This window comes from Melanerpes formicivorus, unplaced genomic scaffold (genome assembly GCF_026170545.1).
Source record: "Melanerpes formicivorus ecotype bairdi unplaced genomic scaffold, bMelFor1.0.p_v2 SCAF_35, whole genome shotgun sequence".
In the NCBI taxonomy this organism is placed as follows: domain Eukaryota; kingdom Metazoa; phylum Chordata; class Aves; order Piciformes; family Picidae; genus Melanerpes; species Melanerpes formicivorus.
Window position 1 is genome coordinate 4,757,662 of NW_027142387.1, and position 19,517 is coordinate 4,777,178.

The 19,517-nt window shown below is 52.3% G+C and overlaps 1 protein-coding gene across 4 annotated transcripts in view; it reads right to left on the reverse strand.

The window, feature by feature from the left end:
* The window catches only part of CDK14 (cyclin dependent kinase 14), a 116,371-nt gene extending 106,899 nt beyond the window's left edge, over positions 1-9,472 (reverse strand). The window contains exons 1-2 of one of the 4 annotated variants that reach the window (XM_068156908.1): positions 9,082-9,472; positions 3,517-3,548 (exon numbers count right to left, since the gene is read on the reverse strand). In XM_068156908.1, coding sequence (XP_068013009.1) covers positions 3,517-3,548; positions 9,082-9,172 — 123 coding nt within the window. In that variant the 5' untranslated portion in view covers positions 9,173-9,472. The remainder of the gene's footprint in view (positions 1-3,516; positions 3,549-9,081) is intronic. The other 3 variants (XM_068156906.1, XM_068156909.1, XM_068156907.1) reach the window with 3 other exon arrangements.
* Between the last annotated feature and the right edge of the window lie 10,045 nt (positions 9,473-19,517).

Genomic DNA, 19,517 nt, shown 5'->3' on the forward strand with positions numbered 1-19,517 from the left:
GTCACTGAAAGAGTGCCTTCCTGGGCAGCCTGTGCCAGGGTCTCACCACCCTCATACTGAAGAGCTTCTTCCTCAGATCCAGTCTAAGTCTGGTCTGCCTCAGCTTCAAACCATTCCCCCTTAACACCCTCAGGAAAAGTCCCTCTGTAGCCTTCCGGTAGGATCCCTTCAGGTCCTGGCAGGCAGCTCTAAGGTTCCCTGGAGCCTTCTCTTCTCCAGGCTGAACAACCCCAGCTCCCTCAGCCTGTCCTCACAGCAGAGGTGCTCCAGCCCTTGGATCATCTTTGTGGCCTTTGGAATCACTCCAAGAGCTCTGTGTATGTATGGAGAACAACTTTTTGTATCTGTGAACCATCAGACTAAGAAGCTCACAGACAGAGCAAAGCCCTGCTGAGCACATGGCAGCAGCAGAACTACTGTAAGCCACTGCTTGTCCTGGGCAGCAGGGACAGCTTCCTGAACTAGGAACATTACTTGGATTTCTCAACACTGAAAAACACCTGGATCCATGGCACTTGGGGCCACAGCATAGTGGCCATGGTGGTGTTGGGTTGATGGTTGGGCTGGATGCTCTTAGAGGACTTTTCCAACACAAACAATTCTGTGATTCTATGGTTTAATGGCCATGGTAGTCTTAGGCTGATGGTTTGGCACAATCTTAGAGGCCTTTTCCAACCCAAATGATTCTACAATGGTATGGCCCTACCAAGAAACTCACTTCAGGCTAAGCAGCTGTCCCAGGAAAGCGCACACACAAATAATTCCAGCTGCTACCTGAACTGGTGACAATGCACTGCCTGCTCTCTTGGTGGCCTTGCCTCCAGCATTGTTGGGCTGGATGATCTTAGAGGGCTTATCCAACCCAAACAATTCTATCATTCCATGATTCATCCTCCAGTTTTCAGCAGCATTTGTTCTCTTCTCCAGTTGCTGTCAACATTTCACAGTTAAATAACCCACAATATTTAAAGAATCTGGAGTGAGGAGGATCTCAGTAGCTGAAAGAACAAAAGGAGGCCTGGCAGTGCTGTGACTCAGGCAGCACCTAAGCAGAAAGCTTTGCTGAGAGGGAAAACCAACAAATTGCAGGAGGAGGTGCAAGACAGTGGCAATTTCCTCATGTGCTGAGCTGCTCACACTGACACTCTCTGCACATCAAACCCATCCTGCTGAGACAAACCAGGCACAGCCTGCAAGCACTTTCTCTTATCCCCTCTGAAGAAACAGCAAGAGATGTGAATTGGCTCAGAACCTTGATTATGGGATGGGAGCTGTAAATACAGGGTTGTCAGAGATGTTGTGACACAGCAGAGGAGGCAGGACACGTGCAGAACTGCTCAGGAAAGCTGAAGAGCAGAGAGAACTCATTTTCTATCAGAGTCTTTCAGACGGAGAACTAAATAGTCACCTGTTTGGTAGTTGTGTGGCTGGGGAGAAGGAAAAAGGCTGCAGGGGACCTTAGAGCTGCATTGCAATACCTGAAGGAGACCTACAGGAGAGCTGGGGAGGGACTGTCCAGAGGAGCCTGTGGGGATAGGACGAGGGGCAGTGGTTTGAAACTGGAGCAGGGCAGGTTTAGATTGGACATCAGGAGGAGGTTCTGCACCATGAGGGTGGTGAGACAAGGTGAAATCTCACCACTCTTCTCTTTCTTCTCACAAGTGTCACCTGAAACTGCAGAACCACTTGATGCCAATGTCACAACCAGCTCTTCCCTCCTCACAGCAGAGGAAAGAGAAGTCGTCTGTGCACCCTTCCCACAAAGCCATCTCACGCTGCCTGTACTGCAGCTCCCATCAACAAGCTGTCAGGTCCCATTAAAGCCATCTCTGAACAAAGGGTTTGCCACAAAACCTCATGAATTGAAACAAAATTCTGCTTAAGCTGTCTCCTGCTCAAACACAAATCCACGTGTAAAGGCAGGATCTGCAGGCTGCAGAGAAACTCATGGCCTGTGCCTCACTTCTGGGGTCAGCTTTGGGGCCCTCACTCCAAGGAGGACAAGGGGCTAAAGCAGATCCAGAGAAGGGCAAGGAAGCTGGGGAAGGGTCTGCAGATCAGGACTGGGGAGGACCATCTGAGGGACCTGGGGGTGTTTAGTCTGGAGAAGACTGTGCCAGGCTTCAAGAACACTTTCAGTCAAGAAGTTTCTTCTCATTTCTAACCTAAACCTCCCCTGGGGCAACCTGGGGCCATCTGCTCTCCTGCTGACACTTGTTCCTAAGGAGAAGGAACCCTCACCTGGCTCCAGCCTCCTCTCAGGGAGCTGTAGAGAGCAATGAGGTCTCCCCTCAGCCTCCTCCACACTAAACACCCCCAGTTCCCTCAGCTGCTCCTCACCAGCCCTGTTCTCCAGACCCTTCCCCAGCTTCATTGCCCTTCTCTGGACCTGCTCCAGCCACTCAATGTCTGTCTCGCAGTGAGGGAAATGCTACCACCTGCTTCCATCCATGGTGGCAGAGGGAAGAACAAGGCCAGCATTGACTACAACATGACAACTCATCACTTCAAGAGCTCTTCCTGCATAAACTTGCTCTGCAGGACACCTTGCCCCGACCTGGGCCTCTCAAAGTCTATCATGGGTGAAAGCAAGCAGAGCTCATGAGCAGCATCCGTGACAAATGAACCCCAAACTGCTGTACTGAACAATTCAGCAGCAGCTTCACCAGAACAGCTGCTACTGCTGTGGGGCTGGGGTTTGGGGGTTTCTATCATAAGCAGCAAGGACTACAAAGCTACTGAGGGGCCTGGAGCATCTCTGTGAGGGTGAATGGCTGAGAGCCCTGGAGAAGTTTAGTCTGGTGAAGAGCAGCCTGAGGGGGGATCTCATCAGTGCTGATCAATACTTCAAGGGTGGTTGGCAGGAGGATGGGGCCAGGCTCTGTTCAGTGGTGCCCAGGGACAGGACAAGGGGCAATGGGCACAGACTGGAACATCAGAAGTTCATCTGAACAGGAGGAGGAATTTCTGTGATTTAAGGGTGCTGGAGCCCTGGAGCAGGCTGCCCAGAGAGGTGGTGGAGTCTCCATCTCTGGAGAGTTTCCAAACCCACCTGGATGTGTTCCTGCGTGGCCTGCTCTAGGTGACCCTGCCTTGGCAGGGGATTGGACTCCATGATCTCTGGAGGCCCCATCCCACCCCTGTGATCTCTCTCTGTTGACATAGCCAGGAAGAAGACAAGGCAGCAGCACTTTCCATGAGGTGGTGTCTCCAGGCTGATGTCCTTTCACTCTTCCAGCACAGGTGTACAGTTACTGTGGATCAAGTCCTAGAAAGCATTTTCTCTGCATGCAGCATCTGTCTGATAGAACACTTCTGAATGACCCATTCACAAACACCATTTCAGTTTTCCTGCATTACACCCAAACCCCAAAGCATTCCACTCAGACTCTTCAGCCACCAAATCCACCTGATAGTGACCTGGGACATGAGGAGATGTTCAAGCAGGGGATGCTGGAACACAGCTGTCTAGGGGTTTCTCCTGGACTAAGTAAGGTATAAAGATATGGAACCTACCTCATCAAAGCTGCTCTCTTCTTTCTTCAAGGCTTTAAAAGAAAAGAAGAAAAGAAATGGTTATCCAGCTGCATTTCAAGGAGCACAAGGTAAGAACCACCAGAGAGCAGCACAGGAGAGCAGCAGCATCCTGCTATCACAGCAAAGAGCAGGCTGGCAGGAATGACAACTGGACACCCAAAATGTGAGTCTGTAGCAGAGTGGAGGACTGCAGAGGTGCTCAGAAAGCCAACTGACATCATGTGAAAATATCCTTCTCCCAGGTTAGAGACAATAAGAGTTGGGGAGGTTAGGGGCTTTGGTCTCAGTCCTAGGGAGTGTGAAGAAAGTAGCTCATGGAGAAGCTGAGTGAATTTCAGCAGGGAAAGGTACAACCAACAAAGCACCTGTCCACTTTGTGAAGTACAAAACCCTTATGCAATAGTAGGGGTTGTAAAATCCTCCAGACTGGGGGCAGAGTGGCTGGAAAGTGCCCAGCACAGAAAGACCTGGGGGTGCTGGGTGACAGCAGCTGGAGATGAGCCAGGGTGTGCCCAGGTGGCCAAGAAGGCCACCAGCACCCTGGCCTGCATCAGCAATGGTGTGGCCAGCAGGAGCAGGGCAGGGATTGTCCTTCTGCACTCAGCACTGGGGAGGCCACAGCTGGAGTCCTTGGTTAAGTTTTGGGTCCCTCACTCCAAGAAGGACATTGAGGGGCTGGAGCAGGTCTAGAGAAGGGCAAGGAAGCTGGGGAAGGGTCTGGAGAACAGGGCTGGTGAGGAGCAGCTGAGGGACGTGGCAGGGTTGGACTGCAGAAGAGGAGGCTGAGGGGAGACCTCATTGCTCTCTACAGCTCGCTGAAATGGTTCTGCGATTCGATGCTGGTTTTGTCCCCCCTCCTTCTCCCCCTGTTTTCAAGCAGATTTCTCCCACACCACAAAACAGAAACTCATCAACAAGCAAGGCAGAGGAGCACAGTGCAGAAATCAGGAACCAGGAAAGAAAGAAAATAAAGACAGGAATAGTGCTGAAGTTGCAGCAAAGACTGACTTGAAATTTTTTCCTTTCCAGGCAAAGTTCTCCTTGTACAGGAAAGCAGGGATGGCCCAGCCCCCTTTGGCTCTCAAACTCCCATTTTTTTGTGACATGAACCACATCTGCCCTCAGATCTCTGAAAATCTCTTCTCTATAATTACTCATCTGACTTCATGCTCAGTAACAGAAGAGAGAAAAACCCACGCCTGGGCTTTTGCTGAGGAGCTCTGAGGCACACATTGTCCATCCTCATCATGAAGTGCTTTTGTATGTTCTTGAAGGCTGGACAAGACATTTGCAAGCTGTCAACCCCAAGCAACCAGAAGACCCATGAGAAGGGGGGAAAAGGAAAAGGGGGAAAAGGAAAAGGGGGAAAAGGAAAAGGGGGAAAAGGAAAAGGGGGAAAAGGAAAAGGGGGAAAAGGAAAAGGGGGAAAAGGAAAAGGGGGAAAAGGAAAAGGGGGGAAAAGGAAAAGGGGGAAAAGGAAAAGGGGGAAAAGGAAAAGGGGGAAAAGGAAAAGGGGGAAAAGGAAAAGGGGGAAAAGGAAAAGGGGGAAAAGGAAAAGGGGGGAAAAGGAAAAGGGGGAAAAGGAAAAGGGGGAAAAGGAAAAGGGGGAAAAGGAAAAGGGGGAAAAGGAAAAGGGGGAAAAGGAAAAGGGGGAAAAGGAAAAGGGGGAAAAGGAAAAGGGGGAAAAGGAAAAGGGGGAAAAGGAAAAGGGGGAAAAGGAAAAGGGGGAAAAGGAAAAGGGGGAAAAGGAAAAGGGGGAAAAGGAAAAGGGGGAAAAGGAAAAGGGGGAAAAGGAAAAGGGGGAAAAGGAAAAGGGGGAAAAGGAAAAGGGGGAAAAGGAAAAGGGGGAAAAGGAAAAGGGGGAAAAGGAAAAGGGGGAAAAGGAAAAGGGGGAAAAGGAAAAGGGGGGAAAAGGAAAAGGGGGAAAAGGAAAAGGGGGAAAAGGGGGAAAAGGAAAAGGGGGAAAAGGAAAAGGGGGAAAAGGAAAAGGGGGAAAAGGAAAAGGGGGGAAAAGGAAAAGGGGGAAAAGGAAAAGGGGGAAAAGGAAAAGGGGGAAAAGGAAAAGGGGGAAAAGGAAAAGGGGGGAAAAGGAAAAGGGGGAAAAGGAAAAGGGGGAAAAGGAAAAGGGGAAAGGACCCAGCTTGTAGAACAGTGAAGAACACGTTTCTAACCTTTTTGTTTCCCCTTCAGAACAGACAAGCCACAAATTAACCTCTGACACACCCAGGTCATGCTGGCCACCTTTTCTCCCTTCTCAAAACACAAGCATTCCAGGTAACTAAAATATGCTGGCAACAGTCAACCAACAGAGAACCAAACCAAATCCACAAGGTAAGAGAATCTGCAAACACAGGATGGGATTTGATCTTGTTGTTGCTTTAACCTCTATGTTTATTAGTCAAAGGAGAGGTTTAAATTCTCCAGAAACTAAGAATAGGAAAGTTGTGGCCACTCACCTAATCAGATTCTGCTCCATAACAACTCTACCCAACCAATTCACTACACAGAAGAGATGAAATCAAGGCACATTTTAGACATGAAATTAGAGTAGAAACTTGGGTTTTTTCCCCCTCCCTTTTCTTTTTAACTGACTAAAAGAAAAGCTTTGCTGAGGTTAAAGAAAATTAACTGTTTACAAAGGAGCTTCTCATTAGCTCAGGTATGTGAGCTATGTGAGTGTGCACCAGAGATCCCTGCAGATAACCTCTGTGTTAGTGAGGAGCTGCAAGCAAAACCCAGCCATGCTCAGAAGGGCTGCAGACTGCTTGCATCCCAGCTTTGTGTCTTCCTTCCTTCTTTCCATGTCTCCTTCCTTTCTGCTACCCTGGTGTCAGTTTCTGGTTAAAGAGTTTGCATGACAGAGGATCCATGGTGGGAGTTGAAGAGATCTCAAATATGACTAAGATGAGGCATGAGGAAGCAATTCTTGCCCAGGAGGGTAGTGAGGCACTGGGACAGGTTGCCCAAAGAAACTACAGAGCCTCCAAGGCTGGAAGTGTTCAAGGCCAGGCTGGATGAGGCCTTGAGCATGCTGGGCTAGTGGGAGGTGTCCCTGCCCATGGCAGGGGGTTGGACCTGGGTGGTCTTGCAGGTGCCTTCCAACCCAGGCCAGTCTGTGATGATTCTGGTGCTGTAGGAACGTTAACAAATGCAAGGCCAAGAACTCTACCTAACTGCAAACTGAGGAACTGAGGATCACTTATAAAATGACTCATTATTCATTTTAATCACAGAATTATCCTAGCCTAAAACTAAGAACCAAGCCTAGCAAAGGTTTAAATGCTCAAATAAACAGTGAGGCAGCTCAGGCTCTACAAGGTGGTTGCCATGCAGTATGCTCACATGGACAACACCTTGGAAGCAAGGACATCACAACTTTTCCACTGATCTGAGGTCTCTATAAAAATGGGCAGGCTGCCAGAAAGCCATCAGTGAAAACAGTTCTGTACAGCTCTCAGATTCTGAACCTCCTCTCCTTGGAGGTTTTCAAGGCCAGGTTGAATGAGGCCTTGAGCAACCTGAGCTAATGCAGAAATTACCAGCCAGAGTGGACCTGCTCCCAGAGATGAAGCAAGGGGACTGTTCCTGGCACAACAAAGCAGCATCCTCACTCCAGATGTTTTCCTGGTTGACAAGCTCCCCTGTGTCCATGCAGACACCAGACACCTGATCCACCTGACTGCTTCTCTTTCCTCTTAATCAAACACATTTCAATGCACTTCATAAGTTTAAGAGTGATGAGGAATTGGTTTGCTTAGAAAAGACCTTTAAGATCCAGGCCAGCCATCAGCCCAACACCACCATGGCCCCAAGGTTCTGGAACACCTCCAGGGATGGTGATTCCATCACTTCCCTGGGCAGCCTGTTCCAATCCCTGACCACTCTTGCAGCAAAGAAATGTTTTCCTCATCTCCAACCTAACCCTCCCCTGGCACAATGTCAGGCCATTACCTCTCCTTCTATCACCTGAGACTAGGAAGGCCAACCCCCACCTGACTCCAGCCTCCTTTTTTCACTTCTAATCAAAGACATTTCAATGCATTTTACAAGTTTAAGCTTCATGAAGAATTTTCAATGCATTTTACAGCTTTCAGACTGCTGACAGCTTTCACCTATTTATGGAGGCAGAGAGATTTATAACCATGGCTTGACAGCCCCTTCACAGATGAAATCTGGCATCTCCCCATGGTTTACAAAGAGGTTGCCCAATATATTGGGCCTTTTAAGTAGGAAGGAGGTTTTTCTGAGTCTTTTTCATCTTGCAGTAGGACAATAAAAAGATGCCCAGTCTCAAGATGCCATCCAGCACATGATGTTTGCAATCTTTCAGAGCTAAAAGCAGTCACTGAGTGCATACCCAGCATGGAACCAACCACCCAGCCCAAGCACTCTGCACATCTCTTTGGCAGGGCTATGGAGGGGGGATGTAACACCACAGCTCACAACTGCAGCACAGTCACCTCAGGCCCTCACCGGGACAAAGCAGCTCCTCCAGTTGACCCACATCTGCCAGTCAGACTGCCTAGAAGGAAAAACATCCCAGTGGGACAACTGATGGGTGAGGGCTACGGAAGGGCCATCGCAGAGGGTCTGCAAGGCTGGTCATGGATTCATAGCATCACAGAGTCACAATGTCATAGAATCACAGAATTGTTTGGGTTGGAAAAGCCCTCTAAGATCACCCAGTCCATCCAGCAACCCAACACCACCATGGCAACTAAACCATGTCCCCAAGTGCCATGGCCACGCATTCCTGGAACACCTCTGGGGATATCCATCCCAGCTTTGTGGCTCTACCTCCAGCTGCTTGTCCAGCCTGGGGACCTCACACTTCCTCCACGGTACCTTCTGTCCCTGCGTGTGGATGCTGTCAGTGGGCATGAAGGCTCTAAAGTGAGAATTTACCGCAAGCAAAGGGCAAGGAGCATGGAGGGCTGAGCGGACGAGAGCAGAGGGCTGAGCAGAGAACTCTCAGGCATTGTTCTCGGTGACAAATTCCGCCGCAAAATAAAGGAGTGCCAAAGGCAGGCGATGCAGCGATGCCAGGAGATAACGAGCTCAGCAGCAGCCTCCAGGTCACGCCAGCCCAGGCTGCTTTCTGGCAGTGAAAGAAGGAAGAGAGCTCGCAGCAATGACAGACAGACTCCTTTTGTCTGCCCTCCCAAACCGCCGGGCCGCCCGCTCCAGCATCTCAACTTAACACAACGGCAGCCCCAACAAAACAAATTCGTTAGCAGAGCAGCAGCACAAAAAGAAAATAAGCTTTGACTTCTTGCCAGGCTTTCTCCGTGGCGATGGGGGCAGGCTGGCCAACTCCGGGATGCAGTTTGGGTTTTTCTAGCCTATTTTGGGCTGCCTCCATCACACAGCACTGCTGGGAATCATCTTTCTTCCCCCCTAAAAAAGCTCGTTCCCGAGCTTTCTTCTCCAAGCAGCTTTTCTCAGGGCTGGGCTCGGTGAGGGTGTCCCCAGCCTGGCAGCCCGGCCACCCCCCACCCGCGGCGGCCGGGACCCGTCCCCGGGGAGCGGGGCAGCGGCACTCACCGATCCGGCCGAAGCTCTCCGATAAAGTTCTCCTTAACTTTTTCATCCTGCTGATCTTCTCGGCGGACTGCGAGTCGATCATGGCACACATAGGGGTGCGGGGGGCAAACGGCCACCCGCGCTCCCTCGGCTCCGTGGGGCGGGAGATGCCCCCACGCCCACCCTGACCCCGGCTCCGGGGCTCGCCCCGGGGCGCAGCCCGGCTCCTGCCCGGGGAAGGAGCCCTACGGCGCGGCGGCGGCTGCCGCTGGGCCGGTGGCCACCGCCCGCCTCATGGCCCCGTCCCGCCTACCCCCCCCTTCCCCTTCCCCGAGCAGCCCCGGCAGGGCCAGACGCGGCGGGGAGGGAAAGGGGGAAGCGCGGCGCCGAGGGGACACGGAGCGGGGAAGGGAAAAGTCCGGCGAGGGGCTGCGGGCGCCGGCGAGGGGAGGGACCGAGGAGAGAAAGGCGGAGGAGGAGCCTGAGCGGGCCGCAGCCGAGCCCCCGCCGCCCCCGGCCTCCCTCGGCCCTTCCTCAGCCCTCCCCCGGGCGGTGGCACCGGCGGGTGCCGGGCTGGGGCGGCAGGGAGAGGCAGCGGCGGCGGCGGGGAGCGGCGGCGGGCGGAGGGCAGCGGCCGCCGCTGTGTTCCGTTGTCTGCCGAGCGGGGCGATGTGGCAGGCGGAGAATCACCGAATCATTGGAGCGGTTGGGGTGGAAGAGCCCTTTCGGATCACCCAGCCAGACCCTTCTCTAACTCTGCCAAGGCTGGGGCTAAGCCATGGCCCTCAGCACCGCATCTCTGCCTCTGGGAAACACCGCCACGGATGGGCACTCAGCCACCTCCCTGGGCAGCCTGTGCCAGGCTCTCAGAACCCTTTCCTTTGAGAACCCTTTCAGTCAAGAAGTTTCTTCTCATCTCCAGCCTAAACCTCCCCTGGTACAATTTCAGGCCATTTCCTCTCCACCTATAACTTGTTCCCAGGGAGAAGAGTCCAATTCCTACCTGGCTCCAGCCTCCTCTCAGGGAGCTGTAGAGAGCAATGAGGTCTCCCCTCAGCCTTCTCTTCTCCACACTAAACACCCCCAGCTCCCTCAGCTACTCCACCCCAGCCCTGTTCTCCAGACCCTTCCCCAGCTCTGTTGCCCCTCTTTGGACCTGTTCCAGCCCCTCAATGTCCTTCTTGGAGTGAGGGCCCCAAAACTGAACCCAGCACTCAAGGCCCCCACCAGAAGCCATCAGAAGGAGAAAGAAGGCAGCACAGAAAATGTTTGGCATGGGAACCATGTCCACCCCAAGCTTGTGCAGCAGTCTCCTAGGGGTGCATTTCATTGTCGCCAAGCTGGCAGGTGTCACCATGTCTGGTGGCAGGGGGCTCACTGAGGGCTGGAGGAGGTCTGCTCCTGTCCAAGGGAGCCCTCAGCTCTCCCTTGGGTGATGGCTTCCAAAGGCCAGTGCAGGTGATATAGGGCTGGTGCTGGCAGAAGACAACGTCCTGGCCTAACTTTTGGGTGGAACGCTATCCCAATAAGAGAAAGGCACCTTGCCCCAAGTCTACCCCTGCTCTTCACATGGAAACCTGGGCTCCTCTCTACTCAGCTCCCAAGGCACAGGCAGACAATGCAATGCCTCAGCCTGCTCCTTCCCGAGTGCTGGGAGCTGTTGATCTTGTTAGCTCCACTGAACCAGCCTGACTGAGAATCAGTTCACCCCATCAGGACAGATGGCCGTGTCTGGTCTGAGCCATAAAGGAGGTCCTTGTGGGGAACAACCCTGTCAGCCCCTGCTCTGCATGTCTCAAATCATCCTTTAATGAATCTTCTCCAGTTGAGAGGAACTTGGGCTTTCATGAGGCTGCCTAACACAATCTGCTGGGATCAGACAGCGTCCAAACTAGAGCTGTTAAATCCACTGTAGAAGCACATTTGTCTGGGTAAGTGTTGAGGTGAGGTGGGTCCTGCAGCTCTGAGATGGGACCTTCGTGCTATGATGCCCCTGGTGAAACAGCCCCTGAATCTACAGCTCAATAAAAAGGCTTCCAGAAGTGTGAGTCCTGCTGACCCTGGCAGCATCTTTGAAACAGGGGCTAAAGTGGCACTTCCCATGCTGGCTGTGTCATAGTGGTTTGACTCAGTGATCTTAAAGGTCTTTTCCACCCAAAATCATAGATTCATAGAATGGGTTGGGTTGGAAGGAACCTTCATGATCATCCAACTCCAACCCCCTGCCATGGGCAGGGACACCTCCCACCAGCCCAGCTTGCTCAAGGCCTCATCCAACCTGGCCTTCAACACCTCCAGGGAGGGGCCATTCACAACCTCCCTGGGCAACCTGTTCCAGTGTCTCTCCACCCTCACTGCAAAGAATTTCCTCCTAATCTCCAGCCTGAATGATTCTGATTCTCTGTTATGGAATGAAATTGAGAGAGGGTGGAAATGGAAAGGTTGTAGATAGCAATGCAGGAGAAATCAAGTTTAGAAGAAGCAGAGAAGGGAGCAGAGGCGTGAGGACACAAGCACTTGAGGATGTTGGATTCAGTCCATGCAAGAAACAGAACTGAGTCTGTAACAGCAGGTGATGGTTTCATCCTTGTTTGAATCTGGCATTGGTGACCCATCCTGCTCTGCATGGAGAGGAAGATGCCATGACCATCAATCAAATATTCCTGTCCAGGAGCTGAACTGGAGTTGAGGACTGGGAACCTTTGCTTAGACTAGATACAAGGAAGAGTTTGTTTTGCACTGAGGGTGGGGAGAGCCTGGCACAGGTTGCCCAGAGGTATGGTAGCTACCCTGTCCCTGAAACCACTGCAGGTCAGGCTGTTTGGGGCTCTGAGCAACCTGCCCTAGCTGCAGATGTCCCTGCTGACTGCAGGGCAGTTGGAGGGGATGAGCTCTAAGTGTCCCTTCACACCCAGCCCAGACAGACATCTTTCTGATCAGGTCCTTTTTTCTTTCTCCTACCCAAGCATCTCCTGTTTCCAAGGACACTGGTGTTGCCAATGCACCGAATGAAGGACTTGAAATCCCTTCTGGAGCTTTGATGGAGCTCACAGGCTAGTGGTTGTTATTTTTCTTTTCTGCACTTCCATCACCCACCTCAGGAAAGCAGGGAGGTGCAATTAGCAAACCACAGAGAGAGCAGCCACTCTAATGAGGGGATTTTGCTCCCTCGTCAGGGCAAGCCTTCAGCTCAGGCTGTGTGCTCAGCTCTGTCATTTGTGGCAGCAGACAATTAACATAAACAATAATAAAAAAGCTAAATCATGTTTGCTGCTTGCTGCCTTCTTCCACAAGCCTCTGCAAAGTTAGAGCATGTTCAGCCTTTGATGGACTTGGCAGAGCTGGGTCAATCACGCAGAATGGTGGGGTTGGAAGAGACCTCTGGAGATCATTGAGTCCAACCCCCTTGCCAAGGCAGGGTCACCTAGAGCAGGTCACACAGGAAGACATCCAGGTGAGCTCTTGGAAGGCAGGATACTGGTGTTGCATTCCTGGGTCAAGTGTTGAGGTTTCAGCAACTTTAGTGGCACAAAAAGCAGCAGTGAGTGTTACAGAATCACTGTGGTTGGAAAGGACCTGGAAGATCCCTAGAACTACAGAATGGGTTGGGTTGGAAGGGACCAGTTCTAACCCCTTGCCATAGACAGGGACACCTCCCACCAGCCCAGCTTGCTCAAGGCTTCATCCAAGCTGGCCTTGAACACCTCCAGGGAGGGGGCATCCACAACCTCCCTGGGCAACCTGTTCCAGTGTCTCCCCACCCTCACTGCAAAGAATTTCTTCCTCATCTCCAATCTCAATCACCTCTCTTCCAGTTCAAAGCCATTGCTCCTTGCCTGTCACTTCCAGCCCTTGTGAAAAGTCCCTCCCCAGCTCTCCTGCAGCCCCTTCAGGGACTGGACTCTCCCCTTCCCTCCCCATCGCCTGAGCATGAGGCAGACAGTGCTGTTAGTTTGCAGTGCTGGGGGACAGAGTAAGCCCCACTTCAAACGGCTTGCCCAAGGAGAACAGCAAGCTTCTCCTGGGGGAACAAACCAGCCTGAGTTCTCTGGAGAGAACACAGCCTTGCTAGGCCTTCTGGTGCTGGGATGAAACAGATCTTCATCACCCTCCCTGGCTGCAGGCCAGGCTGCTCACCTTGAGAAGCTGTCCCTGAGCAGCCCGTGGGAGCTGTGCTGCTTGCTAGCGCAGCAGGCTGTGCTGCCCTGACGCTGATGGAGATGGATCGGGAGCCACCTAACAGTCCCCCCCTCCCCTTCCCCCACAGCCTCACTGCTCCTCCAGCAACACTCAGCCTGAGGTGACTTACCCACGAGCAAACCAGGCTGTGCTGACACAAATGGTGCCAGGCCCCTGGGGACGTGACCTTCAAGCTGTGCTAGCAGAAGGCAGGAGTGACACAGGAAACTGCAGCAGGAGTGGCAACGGACATCGTGAGCTGGGCCCCCAGGCTCTGAGCTGGGGCCTTCTCTCTGGCCCCATTGCTGGGTTTTATTCAATCTCAGCCTTTCTGAACCTGTGGACATCCTCCCTGTTGCCATTCCCTGTGAAGAAGCAGGGGGCAAATAGGCTCAGGTGTTGCCTCTCCAGCCTGGCTGCTGTTGCCCTGCTCTATGGGGTAGGGAAGGATGAGTTTGGGCTCACACACATGGCTCCAAAGGTGTGACGGGAAGACCTTGGTTTTCCTGGCTCCTTATGGCCACTTGCTGTCTAGAGGTGACCTCCTGAACCACCATCCATGGTTCAACATCTCCAGCACAAGTGACCACCTCCAGTGATCACCTCCTGTAGCAACATGTGGGGCTGCTTCCTTTCTGTTTGGTTCTCACCATCATGTCAGGGCTGAAATGGCTGCAGCTGGACCACAGCATTTTGCCTTCACAGTCTTCAGAGCCCTGTAAGAATAAGAGACCAGATTTGGTTTTGTTGGAAGAGACTTTTATGATCATAGAATCCTAGAATGGTTTGGGTTGGAAGGGACCTTAAAAACCATCCAGTTTCACCCCCCTGTCAAGGGCAGGGACACCTCCCACTAGCCCAGCTTGCTCCAGGCCTCAGCCAACCTGGAACACTTCCAGCCTTGGAGCCTCCACAGCTCCTCTGGGCAACCTGTCCCAGTGCTACCCCGCTCTCCTGGGAAAGAATTGCTTCCTTATGGCTCATCTCAGTCCAGCTTCTGCTGAATGTTGTTCCTGGGAAACAGGTGGAAAAACCTTTTAAGGAGATCATTTTCTTGTGCCATCTTGATAAAAAGCTAATAAAAGGGAAAATGTGATTTCAAATGCAATGACCTCAACGCTTCTGATACCAGATCCTGGTGTTCTGAAGTCACTCAAATGTTCCACAAATGCTCTCATGATGAAAATGATGCAAAATGAAATAGCAGGAGGGCTGAGGCTGATCCATTTAGCTGCACTCCCAACGCATGTGTGAATCATGTCACTGTGTCATCAATATTGAATGAAGGCTGCTCTGTGGAACATCAGATGCCTCCTTGCAGCACAGCCTTCAGCCAGCAGCACAACTGGAACACCATTTCTGCAGCTCACAGCTCTGCAGACACAGCCCCAGCTCAGCCTGGGAAAACAACACTGAGCCTGCACAGCCAGGAGAAACCTCTCATGAGCAAGGGTCTCCCTGCAGGTGCCCCAGGAATTCCCATTCCTGGAGGTGTTTCCCAGAGGCAGAGATGTGGTGCTGAGGACCATGGTTTAGCCCCAGAGAATGGTTGGGTTGGGTGATCTTAGAGGCTTTTCCCAGCCAAACTGATTCTGTGACTCTGTGATTCTGCAAAGACAAACCTGCAGATCCCAGGGGATGCTGGCTGTGAATATTGCAGATTTAGGTGCAGTGTCACAACCCCTGTGCTGACAGCTGGTGAGGACAGGCTTGGGATCATAGACTGGTTGGCACTGGAAGGGACCTTCAAGATCACCCAGTTCCAACCTCCTGGACTGGGATTTACAACCAGTGCTCCATGCAGTTATTTCTGTGGTGTATCCAGGGAAAAAAGGCCCCTGAGGAGAGACTCCCAAGAGAAATTATCTCAAAGATAATATTTCCAGGCAAAAGCTTCACTTGGCAGCATCCCCACTAAAGAAAATTTCTTTCAGGTAAAAGCCCAGGAGGCTGTGCTCCCACAGCCCTCAGGACAGGCCCTGTTCATTCCAGCTCCATCAGGTCACAAACCAGGAGTCTCATATTGGCATGTTGTGCTCCCAGGCATCCCTCAGGAGGTGACACTAAACCCTCCCTCCTCCACCCCAAGGAAATGAAGCAGAAGCTCTATGCTTTTAGACTCACCTTCTCTCCTAGCTCCTCAGGGTCATGGGCAGCTGCTTGGCTGGAGAAGATCCTTATGTGGCAGGGAAATGTCACATTCTAGTTCTGAATCTCTGCTGAGAACAAGAGCAGGAAACCCAGAAAGCCAGGAACTCAGAGTAATCCATGCTGCCCCCTCCCTGGAGCTCTTCAAGGCCAGCTTGGGTGGGGCCTTGGGCAACTTGGGCTAGTGGGAGGTGTCCCTGCCTGTGGCAGGGGCTTGGAACTGGATGGTCTTCGAGGTCTCTTCCAACCCAAACCATTCTATGCTGTACTCACAAAAAGCTCCTTGGTGGTAGGGAAAAAGATCATCAGGAGCAGAGGAGGAGGAGTATTCTGGACATCCCTCAGAATAAAACAGATGAGGAGGTGAAGGACTTTGGTTCTTCAGGGAACAGAAAGATGTCCTCAGCTGCATCACAGTGAATTGCTCCTCAGTAGTGATCTGTGCCTCTGGGCTCTCCCCTTCCTACTTACTGCATGCAGCTTCTGCAGCTCCAGGTACCGCACAGGATGACCAAGTTCACCTCTGGCTGCTGGTATCTAATGTGCCCTTTGTTTACCAGAAGCAGGATGGTTCCAGAGCATCACATTTACCTTTTCAACCTTGAGGTCTGGCGACTAGTTGGCCTTGGAAAGCAATAGGCAGTGTCCTAGCTGGGTTTTCTGAGGGGCAGTGTGAGCCCAAGGTGACAGAATTCAGCTGCTGAGGTTCATGGGCTGTGGTTGATGTCAACAAGAACATTGCTCCCAGTAACCACAAACAGCTCAGGCTGCATCCAGTCTTCTGTCCAGCTGAGCAGTTCTCAGATGAAGTAAACAACCACAGCTGGTGTCATAGACCTGCTCCAATGCAAGGTGTCCTGCCCACAGCAGGGGGTCAAAACTGGATGATCTTGAAGGTCCCTTCCAACCCAAACCAGTCTGGAATTCTGTGGTCTTCTGCAAGTAACCCAGTATATGAGGTGCAGCCTCCTGTGCTGAGTGCAGGAGGACAATCCCTGCCCTGCTCCTGCTGGCCACACCATTGCTGACCCAGGCCAGGATGCTGGTGGCCTTCTTGGCCACCTGTTCACACCCTGGCTCATCCTCAGCTGCTGTCACCCAGCACCCCCAGGTCTTTCTCTGCTGGGCACTTTCCAGCCACTCTGCCCTCACCCCGGAGCCTTCACGGGGCTGACCCAGGCCAGCAGCTCAGCACCATTAGATCACAGAGTCCAACAGTTTCTAAACTCTTGCTCTGTTCTCCGAGGGGAGGAACACAGCCTTCAGGGTGCCAAATCCAGCAGTGCATGAGTTGCTGTTTCCTTCCAAAGAAAAGTGAGGAGATTGCAGTCTCACTCTGCCTGCACTTGGCCTGTAAATGCTCTTCAACAAGGGATCTGCAAGGGCTTGGCTGAATGCCCATCCCTGGAGATGTTTCCAAGAGGCAGAGATGTGCTGCTGAGGGCCATGGGTTAGCCCCAGCCTTGGCAGAGCTAGAGAATGGTTAGGCTGGGAGATCTTGAAAGCCTTGCCAAACACAGCACCTCTCTGGTTTATGCCATCTGCACGTGACAAGAAGTGATGGCCTAAATTCGTGCAGTTCTGTGTCTTCCTTTCCACCCCCCTCGAGCAGCAGGCTGATTACCTCCTCTAGAGATAGCATTTTTAATTCACTCATTATGTGCTAATAATTTCTCCACACAAGTCATTACATTAATCAAGGGGGCACAGCCCTTTGAAGTTCCATCTGGGAAGCACCACACTATCTGCATGGAATAAGCCTCACGGAGCAGTACCCTCTGCTGCTGTCGGGTCTGCTCCCTTCTACCAAAAGCTTGGTTTGCAGAGCTCCTTTGCTGCTGCAGTGGGGATTTTTACAACCTCCTTGCACCTCCAAACTGGGTGATCAGGGGTTCCCTGACACTTACAGAAAGACAGCAACCACTGCAAGTATGCAACGGGAACCATGGAATGGGTTAGGTTGGAAGGGACCTTCAAGATCACCCAGTTCCAAACCCTCCTACCAGCCCAGCTTGCTCAAGGCCCCAGCCACCCTGGCCTTGAACAGCTCCTGTCTTGGAGTCTCCACAGCTTCTCTGGGCAACCTGTCCCAGTGCCTCACCACCCTCATGGGCAAGGATTGCTCCCTCATGGCTCATCTCGATCCATCTGCTTCCAGTTTGAAGCCCTCACCCCTCCTCCTGTCACTCCAAGCCTTAAATGGAGCTAAGAATCAGACACAGCTGGTGCAGTGTCCTGCAGCCCACAGCAACAAGGTGCAGCTGGTCAAAATCCATCCACTCAGAAAGGGAGACTCCAGATGTCTGTAGCCAGAGGGCTTTGTACCATCTCCTGCTTGCACCCTGTGCTAGGGCATCCAACCATCTTACTGCCAGTTCTGTCACCAGCTTGGGCAGCTCAGGATAACCAGCATCTGGCTCTCCTTCAAAATGCTGCAGTCACCATCCCTGGAGCTCTTCACAAAACAGATCATCCAGTCCAACCAGCCACCCAACACCACCATGGCCCCAAGTGCCATGGCCACATGCTTCTGGAACACCTGCAGGGATGGGGACTCCACCACCTCCCTGGGCAGCCTGTGCCAATCCCTGACCACTCTTGCAGCAAAGAAAATTTTCCTCTTCTCCAACCTAAACTTCCCCTGGTGCAACCAGAGGCCATTTCCTCTCCTTCTATCACCTGATCCTAGGGAGAAGAGCCTAAGAGCCTAACTCCCCCCTGACTCTAGCCTCCTTCCAGGGAGCTGTAGAAAGCAATGAGGTCTCCCCTTAGCCTACTCCTCTACAGAGTAAACACCCCCGGGCCCCTCAGCTGCTCCTCACCTGCTCTGTTCTCCAGACCCTTCCCCAGCTTCCTTGCCCTTTTCTGAACCTGCTCCAGCTCCTCAATTTCTTCCCTGTAGTGAGGGCCCCAAAGCTGCCCCCAGAAGTGATGCAGGGGCAATAAGCAACTGGGGCAGGTTGAAGAACAGCAAGAGCCTGATTCTATTACAAGGCAGGTGAACAGCAGGGTAGAAGCAAGGTTGCCCTGGAGCTGCAGGTCAGAGATGCAGTTAGCTCAGGAGCTGTGACAAAAACAGCACCGTGCAAATCCACCCCAGCCTGGGGTCATTAAAGCTTCCCTAATCCTTTTGCTGTGCTGCTGCTCCACAGCTCAGCCTGAAGGGCAGAGTGAAAAACAAAAGGGCAAAAAGAAGAGGAAAAAGCCACCCCTGCCTGGAATGGCTGCAAATGACTTTATCTTCATCCTGCATCTAGCTTCATCCTCTTCATACACAAACACTCAGCCTCCACAGGACTCAAAGTGACTTTGCTCCCTCCAGCACCCATTCATCTGCCACACAAGCACCTGACTGGAAGTGACAGCTCAGAGCTCTGCCCTCTGTTCCTTGTTCTCCTTTGGCAGCAGCTGTTGGGTCAGCAAGGGTCTCTCCATGTGATTCCCAAGGCATCCTGATGCTCCAGGATGAGGGCTCAGGCACCTGTCAGGCTGTTCAAACCCACTGGCAGCTTTCTCTGGCTCTAGGCTTCCCTTCCTGCCCTGGGGAAGCTCCCTTAGGACACCTCCCAAGTTTCTTTGGAAGCTGTGTGGGATAGGTCAGGAGAGTTGAGGATTATCAGACACTCCTCCTGTAAACAATGAACCTGGTCAGTGCCACAGCGTGGGATCTACCTGGGAATGCTGGGTATGGCCACGCAAGGTAGCTGCACCTTCTGTGCTCTTCTCTTCAGTGACAAACCTCAACGATGTGCAAACTACACCACCTTTGCTGACCCCTTCACTGCTGCTTCTCTCACTCCCTGCAGCTCCTTCTGGCTGTGAAGCCACAGAGTCTCTTTGGAAGAGACCTTCAAGATCATCCAGTCCAACCCACAACTGCAAGGTCACCACTACACCACGTCCCTGAGCACCAGGTCCACACTGGTCTACACTGAAACACAAGCAGCAGCCTTGCTATGGGTAAACCAACCCCAGCATTGCTGTAAAAAGAGAAGGCAGACAGGGAAGGGGAGAAGCCTGCAACTAAAATATAGAAATGGGGACATTTTCCATCCCACTGACAGGGTGAAAACAAAAAGAAACATTTCAGCTGAAAAAGCCTTTTGAGCTCATCCAGCCCAACCCTTCCC